The 19578-nt window shown below is 46.5% G+C and overlaps 1 protein-coding gene across 2 annotated transcripts in view; it reads right to left on the bottom strand.

Moving 5' to 3' along the window:
• VCL (vinculin) overlaps positions 1–13766 on the bottom strand; it is a 135533-nt gene extending 121767 nt beyond the window's left edge. Inside the window, exon 1 of one of the 2 annotated variants that reach the window (XM_063958645.1) lies at positions 13180–13766. In XM_063958645.1, coding sequence (XP_063814715.1) covers positions 13180–13347 — 168 coding nt within the window. In that variant the 5' untranslated portion in view covers positions 13348–13766. The remainder of the gene's footprint in view (positions 1–13179) is intronic. The other variant, XM_063958646.1, reaches the window with a different exon arrangement.
• Positions 13767–19578: the final 5812 nt, after the last annotated feature.

Genomic DNA, 19578 nt, shown 5'->3' with positions numbered 1-19578 from the left:
TGATGGCGGTCGAGGAGCTCCTCCCTACACAGACAGTCTTGCGGGATAGGGAAGTCGCATGAGACAGTGACCTGCCAGCTGCTGAGACGCACTGTCCCTGTTGCTGCTTTCCATAAGTGATGTGTGTGTGTGTTTGGCATGTGGGACGTGCAGATGCGCGTGTTTAGCGCGTGTGTGTGTGTGTGTGTGTGTGTGTACACACGTGTGGGGAGCTTTGCCAGCAATTTCAGCGGCAGGGGCCCCACAACCTCCTTTGTCCTGGGCCACCACCAGCCTTATCCCAGGCACAGTTCATATAGCTATACAAAATCTTGTGTGTGCATTTTTGGATGATTCCTTTATAACTGAATAATTAACACCGTGACAATAAGGTAAACACAAATAGAAAAAAAATCAGAAATGTAAAACTCGTCTATGGATATATCACAGGGCACATATGTGAAATAAAACCGCTACAACAATGAGTATTTTTAAAATAGTGCAGCTTCAGTATTGACATGTGGACATATATAAAAAGGAGCAGACTGATAAGAAAACATGTAGCAGAAAGACACAATCCCCCAGTCCAGGCTACTGTAGGTGTTACATCTGTAGCTAAGCATAGTTCCTCTGGTTACACCACACCCTTCATACAATGTTCAACCGCAACCTCCGTTTTGTGGTTTATACTACACCTCACATTGTGGCTACGCAGTATGTTAACTTAATCCTTGCTACTTTCATAGTTTAAAAAAATAAGATTTTACTCACCGGTAAATCTATTTCTCGTAGTCCGTAGTGGATGCTGGGGACTCCGTAAGGACCATGGGGAATAGACGGGCTCCGCAGGAGACTGGGCACTCTAAGAAAGATTTAGTACTACTGGTGTGCACTGGCTCCTCCCTCTATGCCCCTCCTCCAGACCTCAGTTAAGGAAACTGTGTCCGGAAGAGCTGACATTACAAGGAAAGGATTTTGGAATCCAGGGTAAGACTCATACCAGCCACACCAATCACACCGTATAACTTGTGATAACATACCCAGTCAACAGTATGAACAAACAGAGCATCAACCAATGGATGCCAACATAACATAACCCTTTATTAAGCAATAACTATATACACGTATTGCAGAAAGTCCGCACTTGGGACGGGCGCCCAGCATCCACTACGGACTACGAGAAATAGATTTACCGGTGAGTAAAATCATCCTAGTGGATGCTGGGGACTCCGTAAGGACCATGGGGATTATACCAAAGCTCCCAAACGGGCGGGAGAGTGCGGATGACTCTGCAGCACCGAATGGGCAAACACAAGGTCCTCCTCAGCCACGGTATCAAACTTGTAGAATTTTGCAAATGTGTTTGAACCCGACCAAGTAGCAGCTCGGCAAAGCTGTAATGCAGAGATCCCTCGGGCAGCCGTCCAAGAAGAGCCCACCTTCCTTGTGGAATGGGCTTTCACTGATTTTGGATGCAGCAATCCAGCTGCAGAATGAGCCTGCTGAATCGTGTTACAGATCCAGCGAGCAATAGTTTGCTTTGAAGCAGGAGCACCCAGTTTGTTGGATGCATACAGGATAAACAGCGAGTCAGTCTTCCTGACTCCAGCCGTTCTGGTTACATAAATCTTCAAAGCCCGGACTACGTCAAGCAACTTGGAATCCTCCAAGTCACAAGTAGCCGCAGGCACCACAATAGGTTGGTTCAAATGAAAAGATGACACCACCTTTGGCAGAAATTGCGGACGAGTCCGCAATTCTGCCCTGTCCATATGGAAAACCAGATAGGGGCTTTTACATGACAAAGCTGCCAATTTTGACACACGCCTAGCCGAAGCTAAGGCCAACAGCATGACCACTTTCCACGTGAGATACTTTAGCTCCACAGTCTTAAGTGGCTCAAACCAGTGGGATTTCAGGAAACCCAACACCACGTTAAGATCCCAAGGTGCCACTGGTGGCACAAAAGGAGGCTGAATATGCAGCACTCCCTTAAACGTCTGAACCTCAGGCAGTGAAGCCAGTTCTTTTTGAAAGAAAATAGATATGGCCGAAATCTGGACCTTTATGGACCCTAATTTTAGGCCCATAGTCACTCCTGACTGTAGGAAGTGCAGGAATCGACCCAGCTGGAATTCTTCTGTAGGGCCTTCCTAGCCTCACACCAAACAACATATTTTCGCCATATACGGTGATAATGCTTTGCGGTCACGTCCTTCCTAGCCTTTATCAGCGTAGGAATAACTTCATCCGGAATGCCTTTTTCCGCTAGGATCCGGCGTTCAACCGCCATGCCGTCAAACGCAGCCACGGCAAGTCTTGGAACAGACAGGGCCCTTGTTGCAACAGGTCCTGTCTGAGAGGCAGAGGCCATGGGTCCTCGGTGAGCATTTCTTGCAGTTCCGGGTACCAAGTCCTTCATGGCCAATCCGGAACAATGAGTATTGTTCTCACTCCTCCTCTTCTTCTTACAATTCTCAGCACCTTTGGTATGAGAGGAAGAGGAGGAAACACATAGACCGACTGGAACACCCATGGTGTTACTAGTGCGTCCACAGCTATCGCCTGAGGGTCCCTTGACCTGGCGCAATACCTTTTTAGCTTTTTGTCGAGGCGGGACGCCATCATGTCCACCTGTGGCAGTTCCCATCGATTTGCAATCTGCGTGAAGACTTCTTGGTGAAGTCCCCACTCTCCTGGGTGGAGGTCGTGCCTGCTGAGGAAGTCTGCTTCCCAGTTGTCCACTCCCGGAATGAACACTGCTGACAGTGTGCTTACGTGATTCTCCGCCCAGCGAAGAATTCTGGTGGCTTCTACCATCGCCACCCTGCTCCTTGTGCCGCCTTGGCGGTTTACATGAGCCACTGCGGTGATATAGTCTGACTGAATCAGAACCGGTTGGTCGCGAAGCAGGGTCTCCGCTTGACTTAGGGCGTTGTATATGGCCCTTAGTTCCAGGATATTGATGTGAAGGCAAGTCTCCTGCCTTGACCACAGCCCTTGGAAATCTCTTCCCTGTGTGACTGCCCCCCACCCTCGGAGGCTTGCATCCGTGGTCAACAGGACCCAGTCCTGAATGCCGAATCTGCGACCTTCGAGAAGGTGAGCACTCTGCAGTCACCACAGGAGAGACACCCTTGCTCTGGGGGATAGGGTGATTAACCGATGCATCCGAAGATGTGATCCGGACCACTTGTCCAGTAAGTCCCATTGGAAGGTATGGAACCTGCCGAAGGGAATGGCCTCGTATGATGCCACCCTCCTTCCCAGGACTCGAGTGCAGTGATGCACTGACACCTGTTTTAGTTTTAATAGATTCTTGACCAGTGTCACGAGCTCCTGAGCTCTCTCTATCGGGAGATAAACCTTTTTCTGGTCCGTGTCTAGGATCATGCCTAGGAGAGGCAGATGAGCTGTAAGAACCAACTGCGACTTTGGAATATATAGAATCCAGCCGTGTTGCCGTTTCACTTCCAAAGAAAGTGATACGCTCTTCAGCAACTGCTCTCTTGATCTCGCTTTTATGAGGAGATCGTCCAAGTACGTGATAATAGTGACACCTTGCTTCCGCAGGAGCACCATCATTTCCGCCATTACCTTGGTGAATATTCTCAAGGCCGTGGAGAGACCAAATGGCAACGTTTGAAATTGGTAATGACCATCCCGTACCGCAATTCTGAGGTACGCCTGATGAGGTGGATAAATGGGGACATGAAGGAATGCATCCTTTATGTCCCGAGTCACCATAAAATCTCCCCCTTTCAGGCTTGCAATAACCGCTCTTAGCGATTCCATCTTGAACTTGAACCCTTTCAGGTATATGTTCAGGGATTTTAAATTCAATATGGGTCAGACCGAACCGTCTGGTTTCGGGACTACAACATGGTCGAATAATAACCACCACCTGTTGAAGATACAATTTATGAATTGCAGTTAACACTGTTTCCCTCTCGTGGGGGGAAGCCGGCAGGGCCGTCGGTGAGGGGGCATCTTCTCAAAGTCCAGCTTGTATCCCTGAGACACAATATCTATTGCCCAGGGATTTAACAGGGAGTGAACCCACTTGTGGCTGAACTTACGAAGGCGTGCCCCCACCGGGCCTAGCTCCGCCTGTGGAGCCCCAGCGACATGCGTTGGATTTTTGTAGAGGCCGGGGAGGACTACTGTTCCTGGGAACTAGCTGTGTTGTGCAGCTTCTTTCCTCTGGCAAGAAAGGACGCACCTCGGACTTTCTTGTTTATTTATTCGAAAGGCTGCATTTGATAATGTCGTGCTTTCCTAGGCTGTGCAGGAATATAAGGCAAAATATCAGAATTACCAGCTATAGCTGTGGAGACCAGGTCCGAGAACCCTTCTCCACACAATCCTCAGCTTCCACATGCCTCTTAAGTCGGCATCATCTGTCCATTGCATATTCTACAGGACACGTCAAGCAGAAATCGACATAGCTTTGACTCTAGGACCCAGTATACTCATGTCTCTTTGGGCATGTTTAACATAAGTGTATATATATATATATATATATATATATATATACACACACACACACAACTTAAGACAGCATCTTTAATATAGATAGATAGATAGATAGATAGATAGATAGATAGATAGATAGATAGATAGATAGATAGATAGATAGATAGATATGCATACTAGGGTCTCAATCTCTGCTGATAAGGTACCTGTCCACACTGCCACAGCGCTATAAACCCATGCCGACACAATCGCCGGTCTGAGTAGTATACTAGAATGTGCACGAATGTACTAGAATGTGTACTAGAATGTGCACGCTATCTGCAGGATCCCTGCTAGTGCTACCTTCTGGGCAAACGGGACACCCTAGGGGAAGATTCCCATCACATCCTGGCCCTAGTGGGGAAAGGATACTGCTTGAGAATTTTTTGTGGGAAGCTGCAGTCTCTTGTCTGAAGTTTCACGCTCTTTTTCCTCATGAGAGGAGGGAAATTTACCTCAGCTTTCTTCCCCTTAACATGTGTACCCTTGTGTCAGGGACAAATGAGACATCAGTGATATGCAAATCATCTTTTATTAAAATGATCATATATTGAATACCTTTCAGCCATCTTGGCTGTAACTTTGCATTATCGTAGTCGACACTGGAGTCAAACTCCGTGTCGATATCAGTGTTTATAATTTTGGATAGTGAGCATTGTGAAACTCTGAAGGTCTCTGTGACATAGGGACAGACAAGGGTAGATTTCCTGTCTGTTCTCTAATCTTTTGTGCAATAAATTCACCTCAGCTCTTACACATATCCAAACAGGTGTCGGCGTTGTCGATGGAGACACCCTCTCACACACATATTTGCTCTATCTCCTCCTTAGGGGAGCCTTTTACCTCAGACATGTCGACACACACGTACCGACACCACACACACAGGGGATGCTCTATTTGAAGACAGTTCCCCCACAAGGCCCTTTGGAGAGACAGAGAGAGAGTATGCCAGCACACACCCCAGCGCTATATGACCCAGGAATCACACAGTAACTTAGTGTTAACCCAGTAGCTGCTGTATATATTGTTTTTACGCCAAATTTATGTGCCCCCCCTCTTTTACACCCTCTCTATCGTGCAGGGGAGAGCCTGGGGAGCTTCCTCTCAGCGGATCTGTGGAGAGAAAATGGCGCTGGTGAGTGCTGAGGAAGAAGGCCCCGCCCCCTCAGCGGCAGGCTTCTCCCGCGATTTTGTGTAAAATTAATGGCGGGGGCTCATGCATATAACAGTGTCCAACTGTATATATGCTGCTTTTGCCAGGAGGTACTTAATTGCTGCCCAGGGCGCCCCCCCCCCCCCAGCGCCCTGCACCCTACAGTGACCGGAGTGTGTGGGTGTAATGCGGGAGCAATGGCGCACAGCTGCAGTGCTGTGCGCTACCTCATGTGAAGACAGGAGTCTTCTGCCGCCGATTTCAATGTCTTCTTGCTTCTGCCTTCTGGCTCTGCGACGGGGACGACAAGGTCAGGTCCTGTGTTCGATCCCTCTGGTAGTAGCCTAAGAAGCGCAACCTAGCCGCAGTTAGTAGGTTTGCTTCTCTCCCCTCAGTCCCTCGTAGCAGAGAGTCTGTTGCCAGCAGAAGCTCTCTGAAAATAAAAAGCCTAACTAAAATACTTTCTTATTAGCAAGCTCAGGAGAGCCCTCTAAAAGCACCCAGCTCTGGCCGGGCACAGATTCTAACTGAGGTCTGGAGGAGGGGCATAGAGGGAGGAGCCAGTGCACACCAGTAGTACTAAATCTTTCTTAGAGTGCCCAGTCTCCTGCGGAGCCAGTCTATTCCCCATGGTCCTTACGGAGTCCCCAGCATCCACTAGGACGTTACAGAAAATATTAGAGGCACTGCAGCTATTAAATTCTATGGAGTTATTTAGAGGAGTTGATAAACCTCTCTATTGTCAGCATTATCCATACTGCAGGGATGTAAGACCTTGCTAAATTCTCCATCATGGCCGTCGGCAGGTAAAACATCATATTTAGTAAACATGATAAAACCATTTGTATATAAAACAGGACATCAGCTAGATGAAAAAGGTTAGAAAAGTGACAACAGACACCACATAGCCATTGCGTGCCTTGTGTTTGCAGTAGTAACAGTGCTTCCTTCTGCATTTGGAGTTGTGGGTGGTGGTGCTTAAGGGTATGTAGTGTTCACTCTAGGCTGTTTTAGCAGGGCGCCGCGCCCTGCCCGTTTTTTAGCAGGCAAAACCCGCCCTGCCCCTTTTGCGGCGCCCTGCTAGAACAGCCGCCCGCTTCCTGCCCTCCCAGCGTGTATAGATGCAGTGCGCATGCGCACGGCATCCATTCACGCATTGGGAGAGGGCTGGGGGAAGCCCAGCACCAACGGAGGTGCTGGGCACGCCCCCAACAGTGACGTCGCCGGCCACAGACACTCTCTATAGTAGCGTCTGTGAGCCGCACCGCCCCCTAAAATGACGTAGGCGTGGCCACGCCCCCTAATTTGCGTGGCCGCGCCCCCATTTCGGCCGCACGCGCATGTGCCCCCGGAGTCCGGCGCCCTGCCTCTTTTCACTCCTAGAGTGAACACTAGGTATGGGTCATTAGGTCAACAAGATTTAGGTCAACAGTCATGAAGTTGACCACTATTGGTCGACATTCACTAGGTTGACAGGGTGACTAGGTCGACATGAGGGTTTTTTTTACTTTGGTGTTGTTTTCTGCATACAGTGACAGGGAACCCCAATTGGTGCACCGTGTACGCTCGCTATGCTTCGGACAAGCTGCTTCGTTATGCGCGGCACAGGTTACCGTTCCCAACTGCAGTCCATGTGGATCGTAAAGCATGGGTGGGGAACCTTTTTCTACCAAGGGCCTTCTGGATATTTATAAAATCCTTCGGGGGCCATACAAAAATTATCAACTTAAAAATTACCCTGCCCCCAAAATGGGACGTGATATACATATGCCCCCAATAGTGCAGTGCCAGATACACAAATGCCCCCCCCCCCCCCCCCCCACTGTGCTGCTCACTGCTGCTGCTCCGTCCGGCGGCGACGTATCTCAGCTGTCAGGAGTCAGGGCGGAGAGCGCGGCTATGTCGGGCAGCGGCAGCGTGTAGGACCTCAAACTAGCCGCCGGTTTGAGATCCTACCGGCCGCCGGACATAGCTGCACTCTCCTCCCTGCCCTGACAGCTGAGACACGCCACTGCCGGACTGAGCGGCGGCGTGTCTCACTGACACACAAGCAGGTGGGCCGGAACAAAAGGCTTTGTGGGCCTTATACGGCCCGCGGACTGGAGGTTCCTCCCCCCTGACGTAAAGTATGAAAAAGTTTTTAAAAAAATGGAGAAAAAAAAAAGTGAAAATCTCATGTCGACATTTCTCCATGTCGACCAATAGTGGTCGACCTAAGTCTTGTCGACCTAATGACCGTAAGCCGTGCTTAATGAGAAACACTCAAGAGAAGACCTTCTCTACCTTCACATCGCCTACATCATTTTTGTATATTCTTCTTCTTCTATTGCTATGTACCAGTTGTTATACCTGCAAGATGGGAACTACATATTCACTATAAAGCAAGCTGTAATATGTAAGTGCAATATAAAATTTAAAAAAATAGCAAAAACCTATATTATTTTTCTCCTTTATTTCTATAGTACCACAAAGGGGTCTGCAGCTCCTCACAAAGTACATAAACAGAATGAACAAACAAGAAAAAAAAGTGACTTCAAGTGCGTACACACTATGCAGTACCAGAGATGGCCCTAACCAATATGATGCCCTAACCAAGATTTTGGCTGCTAGTTCCACCTCTGACGCTGCATCCCTTTCCCAGCCCCATCACCCCTACCCACCCCCCATATTTTAAATAGGAACCGTGTGCACATTCGGTGCGCTGCCCAAAAAGGGGGGTGTTCTTGCTGGGAAGAGGCATGGCCACACAATAGTACCCCCAGTTCAAATGATGCCACACAGTAGTGCAACTTTATTCACATTATATCATGCGATAGTGTCCCTTATTAACGTTACATCACACAGTAGTACCACTTTACCTTAGATACATTACTCCTCACAGTAGTGCCACTTACTCACATTACATCACACTGAATTGCCCCTTATTCACATTACACCACACCCTATTGCTCTTTATTCACATTAGACCACACAGTAGTGCCCTTTCTATATGTTATGCCACACAATAGAGCAACTTATACACATAATGCTACACATTAGTAATGCCTTTATACACGCAATAAAACACAGTAATACCCCTTACACATGACCCACATTATTAATGTCCTTATAAACATAATACACATTCACATTATGCAAACCTTTATTAATGCCCTTATACATATAATGTCCCTTACACATATGCCACACATTATTAATGACCTTATACACATAACAAACATAATGCCCCTTGCACATATGCCGAACACTATTGCATAACCAACCCTCCCGCACGCAGCACTCACACAGGCGCTAACACTGTGACCTCTGCCTATGCTTGGATACATCTTGCCTCAATACGCCATGCAGCAGGAGATGCCTGGCGTGAGTCAGCAGGCAGCTCATGGCCAGCTCTGCAAATGTCGAGTGTATTTACTAGGATGCACAAGCAGCTTCTGCTGATTGATATGCAGCATACCGATATTCTTCGTGCGACAGCGGCGCCGCTTGCATCTGCATACGAAATGCTAGGTTACAGTATATTCCTGGAAATCACTGTAACGTAGTAACATAGCATTTCGTATGCAGATACAGCCGCAGTCGCACGCAGAATATAGGCATGCTGCTCTCATTTTAATCAGCAGAATTTGCTTGTGCCCCAAGGCATTCCAAATACCCTAGGCATTTGCCTAGTTTGCCTATGCATAGGGCCGGCTCTGTGCGATACGCTCCATGAGCGATATCGCATAGTGGGGGTAATTCCAAGTTGATCGCAGCAGGATTTTTGTTAGCAATTGGGCAAAACCATGTGCACTGCAGGGGAGGCAGATATAACATGTGCAGAGAGAGGTAGATTTGGGTGTGGTGAGTTCAATCTGCAATCTAATTGCAGTGTAAAAATAAAGCAGCCAGTATTTACCCTGCACAGAAATAAAATAACCCACCCAAATCTAACTCTTTCTGCACATGTTACACCTGCCTCCCCTGCAGTGCACATGGTTTTGCCCAATTGCTATCAAAAATTCTGCTGCGATCAACTTGGAATTACCCCCAGTGTTTTCCCTAACATCCCGGGCGGCTGACCTATTGCATACACTGTAGAATATCGCTAGCGATGTCGTACAGTGACGTCATGCCACGGCCGGCCCTTACATGCAGTTTTGGACTATACGTTTAAATTGAGCTGCATGCACAGCCGACAACGGGGGACGATAATGATGCACGTGACCGTGCATCGTTCATCATTCATAGCATACACACTGTGCGATATTACAAACGAAATGGCTCAGAAGGGTGAAAATGAGCGAGATCGCTTGTAATATCGCATAGTGTGTATGCACCTTTACAGTACGTGGGCAAGGTTTTTAAACATTGCTGCATCACAATACCAAAATAAGCAGCAAGGCAGCAGAACCCAAGGGCTTGGTGCCAATGTAGGCAGTTGGGAAGACATTATGGTGTAAGTGAGGGAAGAGGGCCCTGCTCGTGAGAGCTTACAGTCTATAACCGTTTGTCCGGCTCTATTATATTACAAAGACCCAACATTAAGGCACAGGTAAAATGAATATGGGGATAATTATACTGTCAACAACTTTTTGGACTCAGCCGAAGCTCTTGGATAAAAATATTTAGAAATAAAAGATCAGCCTGTGAGTGAGGAATGACACTGAAGCAATATGACACCTGTCCTGCAGCTGCCCTGTCTCCAGAGAGTCTAGAATTCTGTGTGGCCACTTTTAGAAGGTGCTATGCACAAGAATGGCAGGGCACCTCATTTAGGATTTACAGCTACATCCTACTAGTGTAGAAAACAGAAAAGAGCTGCAACCCTTACTTTAGGAACACAGTCTTTGCAAGATGAGGCTCGATGGGAAAAATAAATAAATAAATCTACCAAAAAGGGAAGTTTTCACAAATGTATATTACAATTATAAGATTTATTTTATATACTTATTTCAAGCAGTGGAGGAAATTATTTAAACAACAGCACTTGGACGGTTATAGAGAATAACTTTGTAAATGTTCATTTCTAATCTATTTTACCACTTAGCTTGGCCCAGCTGCCTGAGGGCCTTTCCTAAAAAGGCAAGGACTGTGATGAAGAAAGCCAGCACAGAAAAGGGAGGAAAAGATGGCAGGAGTTGAGTATACTAAAGAAACTGAACAACAAAGGAGACTTTACAGTGGGTCTTGAAGTTTTAGAACACTGAGCACATTATGATCAATTCATGCAGAATGCTGTAACCATTAATGGACATAATAATACCAAGACGTGAATGCGAGTTCTATACCGGTCACAAATAAGTGAATAGATACTATTATTTATATAAGTAACTTACAATAGGAATGACAACAATGCTCATAGAGCTTACATGCCAAAAACAGAGCATGAGAATTAGTGGCTACCAGTGGCCTGCAACCTAGCTTTAACTAAATGCATCCTGAAAACACTGGTTTAAAATCTGCACTAAACCATATACACTAGGTAGATATAGTGCCAATGCATACAACCAAGCGCATCAATGGGAAAATAGCATTCCGGACCCACTATCACGTGTGGTCCTGTCCCAAAGGGTTTCCAATGTAGTGTTAACCGGCAAGGGAAAGATAAATAAAGTGCATATAGTGAAGCTGGCTTAATCCAAACTGTGACAGAACCGGAAGATCCAGTACGGAGGACCAGGAAAAGCGGTGAGGGGTTTGCTGTGGTTGCCGTGGACCTACAAACTTTACATGCTTTCATTCTCACCTGCTGCTGGTAATTGCACTTTATTGGACTCCCTGTATGGATATCATTGGCTGCTATACCGTTGATGCTGCTATATTTGTTTTATGTTGTACCATTAAAACTGTTTTTATTGTGCTGTACCATATGCACTTTATTCTTGTTCCATAACCAGTCTAAATTGTGCTTCACTATATGCACTTTATTTATCTTTCCCTTGCCGGTTAACACTACATTGGAAACCCTTTGGGACAGGACCACACGTGATAGTGGGTCTGGAATGCTATTTTCCCATTGATGCACTTGGTTGTATGTATTGGCACATATCTATTTTGCAATTGTCTAACCCTTTTTTGGGTGGAGGTATTCTGGAGAGTTACCTCTGTGTGTCCTCTACTTTATCAAGCTGCTATAGTGCGCACCCTGTAAAGGTTCTATACCTTTGTCTTTTCACATATACACTAGGTATTTGTACTTTGTCCAACTGCACTAGACAGAAAAGCCAAGTGGCTTATATGGTGCAGGGCACCATATAATGCATTAATGAGACAATACTGACAGTTGATTTGACAACGTCTGACCGTAGGTTTTACTTGCTATGATTGCAATTTGTGGTCTAAGCAGCGATGTGGTACAGAGCATGCTACAATGAATCAGAAGAATAGTACTCAGCATCATAATGGACTACAGAGGAGCAGCTTGGCGGAAAATTAGTGAATCAAAGTTGTCCATTTGTGCTTAACTATTTAGGCTATGGAGATGTTTAAGGGAGATTGTTTTGGAATCTTAATAAGCCATCATTTCCTCTCTTATTAATAATAGCATAAAACAGCCTCATCATCTACCAGGTTCCTGACACAATGGAATGCGCTGGCAACAGATTCCGGGAAGGAGGGGGGCGACGTCGTATGGGGCAGCTGGCAGATTGCTCAATCTTATCTTTACATTGAAAAGCAAGTTCTAGAGTACCTAACCAATTGTACAAGGCAACGAGAAAACAACATTACTCAGTTGAGGACTTTTTCATTAGACAAATTTGGAATAATATGGAGAAATGACCAGAGAGTTACCCAATTCCAATATAACTCTACAGTATGCATAGAAAAAGATATCTGCAGTGCTGCACAGTCCATACTAAGTCAACTTACTGAAATGCCACATTAGATAATGGTACTGCATTTCCAATCACATCAAAACATTTTCTGCATAATCCATTAAAGGAAATGGTTTCATCCATGGACCAGATAATGGCTAAACCTAATCAAAATATACAGTAAGATGAAAATACATCTCTGTGGGACAGTCTTGTAACTAAATGTACCCTTTGCAATATGATACGGACACAAATAATGAAAACACCAAAGGAAGCTGCACTGGACTGACAGTGATTGATGGTGGAGACATGCAATATTTCCCTCCAGCGAATGTTTATGAATAACACGTATAGTAAGGATGTCTGTGTTTGTGCAGAGTTTGCAGTGTGAACATTTGTTATAGAAACGGCAGATAAATGATGCATTTATTACAAGTTTTGACACCCAAACTATTTTCACACAATGACAAACAGAAATATTTTAAATGCTGAATTACTATATTGATGGGGTGTAAAAGACTGGATGCAATCTCTATGGAATGAAAGAAGTCTAGAGTAGACAGGTATGAATCATTAAGTGACAGAGTGTATGTATAAGACTTTTATATAAAAATGATGTATATAAGGAGCAGAATATTTCTATTTATGCAATAAATGTGTTTTTATCTTTCCTCCTGTATGGTACATGTGTTACTGCATTGAGCACTCTAGCCATTAACCCTTCTTAGCACTTACCCTCACAAGGTTGCTGACAGCTGCCTGCACAGCAGCCACAGGTGCTGTGAGCTCCGGTATGGCCTTGCCATCAACCTCCCCTTCTTCATGCATTATGACCAGGTGGGAGATCTGCTGGGCCACCGGCTCCAGGATACTCTCTATGGTCTTGGTGTGGAACACAGGCATGGTGGCAGCTCTGTAACACCCCAGTCAACAGAAGAGAAAAAAAACACGGAGAGCAAAACTCAACCTTGATGCCACCCAGGAGTGGGGCACCTTCTGTGCCCGGCAATCAGGAGTCACACGCTGAGTGCAAACACCTGTAGCCACCTCCTGCTGTATGCACTGTGCAGGGTGTGTGCAGCAGCCTCCTCTCGTTCTATGCCCAGTCGCTGTAGATGTAGTGCACCTTCTGCCAGGGAGTGTTCCCTCTGTGCTGGGTGTGCTTTACTTTGCAGAGTGTCGTTGCCCTTGCATCAGCCTGCCACCAATCCCCAATCCGGGCACCTAAAGTCTCCCGCACACTTTCACACAGCACACCCAACTCCTCTCTCTCCCTGGCTGGCCAGTGATGTCACCGCGCCCCGCCTTCTTACGTACAGGGGAGCCATGGCCGGCTCCCATGCCCCAGCTGCGGTTGCATCCATCTTCCATCGCGGCCATTGGCTGAGCGGAATGCCACTCACACTGGGGTACAAGCCCCGGCCTGGGACGTCACGCGCCGCCATCGCCTTATAAGGAGAGAAGCCTGGGAGCTGGGGGGGCCGGGATTCCTGCTGCCTGGGCAGTGACGTCACCTTGGAGGTCCAGGAATGCGAGGAGTGAGGTCATCAGGCGGGCTGGAGAGGAGGATATACTTGATGTAAGGGCAGTGTAGGCAGCAGAAAGAGGGAACTTCGTGGGCAGATGACTGCAGTCTCTTAAGGGAATGTGTGGTTACAATTTATGTTAAGGTAAACTCTGCCACATAATCCAGGATTCCCTCATTTTTAAAGTGAAAACCTGGGTGTGATAATACATTCTGTAACTGCATAGTTTTGTATCCACTCCAGCTAAAAGTTAGTACTATGGGGGTCATTCCGAGCGCAGCGATCAGTTAAAAAAATTGCAAAACTGCGCATGCGTATGCGCCGCAATGCACACGCGCGTCGTACGGGTGCAAAGAGCATCGTTGGTGTGCACTGGATCTAGCGAAGATTCCATTCGCAAAGCCGATCGCAAGGAGATTGACAGGAAGAGGGCGTTTATGGGTGTCAACTGACTGTTTTCTGGGAGTGTTTGGAAAAATGCAGGCGTGTCCATGCGTTTGCAGGGTGGGTGTCTGACGTCAATTCCGGGACCTCCGTCGCTGGATTAATCGCACAGGATAAGTAAATACAGGGCTAGTCTTGTTCTGCACAAAATGTTTTTGTACCGCTCGGCAACACAGGCGTTCTCACACTTGCAAAGCGAAAATACACTCCCCCGTGGGCGGCGACTATGCGTTTGCATGGCTACTAAAAGTAGCTAGCGAGCTATCAACTCGGAATGACCCCCACGAACCAGGGCTGACTCTTTGTATGGGGTTAATGAGCAGTTGCCCAAGGGCCCAGTGATTCTGGGAGCCCGGGCCATTTTGACTAGTAACCCATATAACATGCTGTCACATACAGTAACACCTGCCCCCCCCCCCCCCCTGCTGTTGCCAGTAAAAAAAGCACCCCCCGACCCCTCATGCCAATCACACGGGGTACATAACAGTGTAAAGCACAAAGCAGTAAGCATACCTCCCAACATTCTGTCGCATCATCCACGTCAAGTCCCTCCCTTTTCCAGTGGCTTCTCCCCATTTTCGCCGCTGTGGGGGCATGGGCAGCGCTCTTTTAATACTTTTTATTTACCTGCAGTGGCTTATGTTTGTTTTTCTCATATGGAACCCTATATGTTTTCTATTTCATGCAGGGGCCCAGGGGTGGATTGGAAAGGAAAACCAGCTCGGGAAATTTATGTAAGAAGCCCTAATAGGCGCGGGCTCTATTAAGGGGCTTGATTTTGTTGAGGGGGTGGGACCTCTTGTCACAGGGCACGATACTGAGTTAGATGGAGTTGTGGCCTTCCTTGTATTTTTGCGTGCAATTGCATCTGTTACTTTATACTAATGCCACTACAATGCCCTTCCCTGCTGTACATCCACCCACTTTGGGTATACAGATCATGCTTTGTGCCTTTTTAGGCGCCATCAGACACATCACTGAAACTTTCGGCAGCCCTATGCTAGGTACAGATCATCCGTCTGAGTATATCCTCCAATGTGAGCAATTCAGCGTCTCTATACAGTAACATGCCCATACTACGTTACATCCGAGTCTGATTAGCCAACCCCCTGTGACCACCCAACACATTTCTAATACACTTCTTGGTGCATGCGCCTGAATCTGTACTGCCACTTTTATGACCACCATTAGGAACGCAGGAACAGAGGAGAAACATAGCACAAGAAATAATGTAACAAGGTTATAGGCTGAGTAAAGATAAAAGTGTAAAGATAAAACAAGAAATGTCTCTGCTGATGTAACATCACATTTCCTTATATCGCACAAGGGCATTGCTGGGGGAATGTATGAGGTGTGGATGCTCTCGCTCTCTTGTTAATATACGGACAGTAATGAAGACAATGGTGAGAAAACTGAGGAAGATGCCCACTTACATCTACATTCTAATCCAGTGGTTCCCAAACATGGTCCTCAAGGCATTCTAACAGTCCAGGTTTTACAGATATCCATGATTAAGCACAGGGGACTTAATTAGTATCTCAGTCAGTTTTAATACATGAAATGTGCACGTTAATCTGGCCTTGTAAGATCTACTGGGGCAGGGACTAATGCGAATGGACCCAATTTAGGTTGGATCTCAATAGGCGATCCAACCACAAAAATTACTAAAGGGATGTGGGCACATACGCAAGGCCTGTCTGCATGCGCCGGCACTTTCTGTGGGCATCCGCAGAGAATACAAACGCCTCTGCCTCTTGCGATCAGAAAGCTGGGGGCGGGCCTCCTGTGGCTGCCGGCAGGAGGCAACCCTAATTTCTGCAGTCAAGCAGAAATTGTGGTGTGATCGCAACTTCTGTTCGATCGGACAGGGTGGCAGCGGTCAGCATGTTGGGCGGCCTTGCCCTGCAATGGGCAGCCTCCAGCATGAGTTTACAAGGATTGCAAATTCTGCTACTTAATATCTACTGGGGCAGCACCTGGAATTTCCGGATATAAGGGTTTCCAGGGCAGAGTCACCTTGCTGTTAACTGTGGAATAGCTACCCAAGTGATAGGCCGGGTTCTGTGGGTTAGAGTAGGGACCACTGGAGCCTATCAAGAGTGCCTGTATGATTCTGCCTATAATACCTACTGCATATGGATTTAACTTGCTATGTGGTGACCTGCTGTTCTAAATAAACACCAAGAGTGTTCATCTGAGTCCCCTTGTTTGTGATCCTTGTCCCTATATATATATATATATATATATATATATATATTTATTTATTTATTTGAAAATAAGGTTTATTGGGTTTTGTAATAAGAAAAACAGATGCATAAACAGTAAATAATACATATGGATCAATACAGAAGATGCATAAAACTGAGGTATCAGTAAGATATAGCCAGAGCATGGCCCATAGTGATCCTATACATCAAACATCAAAGAGAAAATATTGAGACAGCAATACAGATATAGAGAGAACGAATCAAGGAAAGAGAGAAGAAGCAAGAACAAGAAAGAGTGGGGGGAGGGGGAGCGAGAACGTCAGCCAGTCAAGGTTGGTCACAACCATGAGTACTATCATCTCCATAAGTAGCGGATCAGATGGTTGCTAATGGTGGTTCAGCATTAAAGTGCATTGTCCATGGTGTCCAAGTACGTATAAAGGTGACTGAAGTGTCATGAAGGGCAGCAGTGATGCGTTCCAGTTTGTATGTGGTCCATATAGCATTGATAGTAGCAGGACGAGTAGGGGGAGAGGAGGATTTCCAATTCGCCGCTATTTGGCATTTGGCCGTATTCAAAATGTGCTTAATTAGTCTTAGTTGATGGTTCGAAGTATCTGGGATAGGGCGCAAAAGTAGAGAGTAAAATGGTGAACTCGGTACAACCACACTGGTGATTTCCAGAATTAGTTTATGAATCTGACGCCAATAGCGGCGGACGATCCCACAGGACCACCAAGCATGCAGCATGGTTCCCCTCTGCCCACAAAGTCTCCAACATCTATCAGAGCAGGAAGGGTAGATAGCGTGAAGTCTAGACGGTACTAGGTACCATCGGTAAATGATTTTATAAGAGTTTTCCTTGATACGAACTGACAAGGAGCTCTTAACAATTTCCTGTGTGATGTCAGCCCACTCCTCGACAGTTAACGTTTCCCCTATATCTCGTTCCCACGCCAATTCATGGGCCTCTTTCGCAGGGGTATTGTGTGAGAGCAAGATTTGGTAAATAGTGGATAATAAACCCTTGGTAGAGCGTTGACCACAACATAATGATTCAAATGCAGTTTTGATTGGGGGACGAGCAGTTTTACAAAGAGTAGTATAGAAGTGGCGGATTTGTAGAAATTGATAGAAAGTCGAATGGGGAAGGGAGAAGCGGGATTGTAGGTCCGTAAACAAGGGAAATGAAGAAAGAGGGGCCAGATCAAACAAGAAAAGGACGTTATGCGAAGTCCAATATTTAAACGCAAGATGGTTAGTACCTGGAGGGAAGTCAACATTGTCCCAAAGAGGAGTCAGAAATGGAGTATAGGAACGAAGATGGTAACAGCGGGTGCACTGATCCCAGATCGATAATGTGAAACGCATCGTCGGCAATAAGAGAGACGAGGCAGGGCGGGAGCGAGGCGCGCACCATAACAGGGTTGAGGGTGAATACATATTCATTACATTAGCTTCCAAAAGCGTCCACAGTCTCTGTTCAGGAGGCGAGTGCCAGAGGACACAGGAGGCTAAGTGTGTAGCTCGGTAATAATTAATCAGATCCGGCATACCAAGGCCCCCTGAGGTACGATGTTGTTGGAGTAATCGTATCTTGACTCTGGGTTTCTTTCCAGCCCAGATAAAGATGGACAAATCCCTTTGAAGATTCTTCAATATTTTAGTCGGTATGTGGATCGGGAGGGTCTGCCAAATATATAGTAAACGCGGAAGTATGTTCATTTTGGTAGCAGCAATACGCCCAAACCAAGAGATAAAGAGTTTGTTCCATCCAACCAGATCAGTATGTATAGATGCAAAGAGACGTGGAAAATTGGCTGCATGTAATGACGCGTGAGATTTAGTTAAGTATATACCGAGGTACTTGAGTTTAGAGTGTTGCCATTTAAACGGGTAAGAAGACTGTAGGAGGCGTAGATCCCGGGGAGACACGTGTATATCTAAGATCTCCGTTTTATCAGCGTTAAGTTTGTAGTTAGACAGAAGACTATAAGTTTGAATCTCCTCAAACAGATATCGTAGAGATATAAGTGGGTCAGTTAAAGTTAAAATGACGTCGTCAGCATACAGCGCTATCTTGAATTCATGGTTTCCAACTGCAATGCCCGAGATTTTAGTATTTAGTCTGATTTTGGCCGCCAGAGGCTCCATCACCAGAGCGAAAAGCAGTGGGAAAAGTGGGCAGCCCTGTCGGGTGCCGTTTCTAATAGAGAGAGACGGTGAGGAGAGACCATTGACGAGGATGGAGGCAGAAGGGTTGTGAAGTAACGGCATTTTAAAAAAGCACCGTGCAGGCCTATATTTCTCAAGGTTTGTTGAATAAAGGGCCATGCTACTCTATCAAAGGCCTTTTCCGCATCCAAAGCCACCACCAGGGTCGGAAGCAACTTCCGTTGGGAGAGATGGATAAGATTAATAAGTCGGCGAGTGTTGTCTGCTGCTTGTCGGTTAGGAATAAAACCGACTTGATCCGGATGGACCAAAACCGGTAGGAATGGGGCCAACCTGTTCGCCAGAATTTTAGCGAACAGCTTAAGGTCTGTATTTAACAAGGAGATGGGTCTATAATTTTTCATTTCAAGCGGGTCGCGTTCAGGCTTGGGTATAACGATAATGTTAGCCCTGGTGGTGGCCGCGTCTAGCGAGCCCAGCTCCAGTAGAGAGTTGAACAATGAGTGAAGCATGGGAAGAAGAGATTGCGCAATTTTTTTGTAATAGATAGCAGTATAGCCGTCGGGACCCGGGGCCGCTGAGCGGCGCAACTGAGCTATCGTAACCAGAATTTCCTCATTGGAGATGGGGGCATTAAGTATTTCTAGATCCGAGGCTGAGAGTTTTGGTAGGTGACAAGAGGCGAGGTAATGTTGGGTGTTGGTGACGTGGAGGGGATCTGCTTTAGCAGGTGGGGGTAAGTTGTAGAGCGAGTCATAATAATCGTGAAATTGTGAGGCCAT

This window comes from Pseudophryne corroboree, chromosome 3 (assembly GCF_028390025.1).
Source record: "Pseudophryne corroboree isolate aPseCor3 chromosome 3, aPseCor3.hap2, whole genome shotgun sequence".
In the NCBI taxonomy this organism is placed as follows: domain Eukaryota; kingdom Metazoa; phylum Chordata; class Amphibia; order Anura; family Myobatrachidae; genus Pseudophryne; species Pseudophryne corroboree.
The sequence above is the reverse complement of the archived record's forward strand: the minus strand, read 5'-3'. Positions and strand labels throughout refer to the sequence as shown.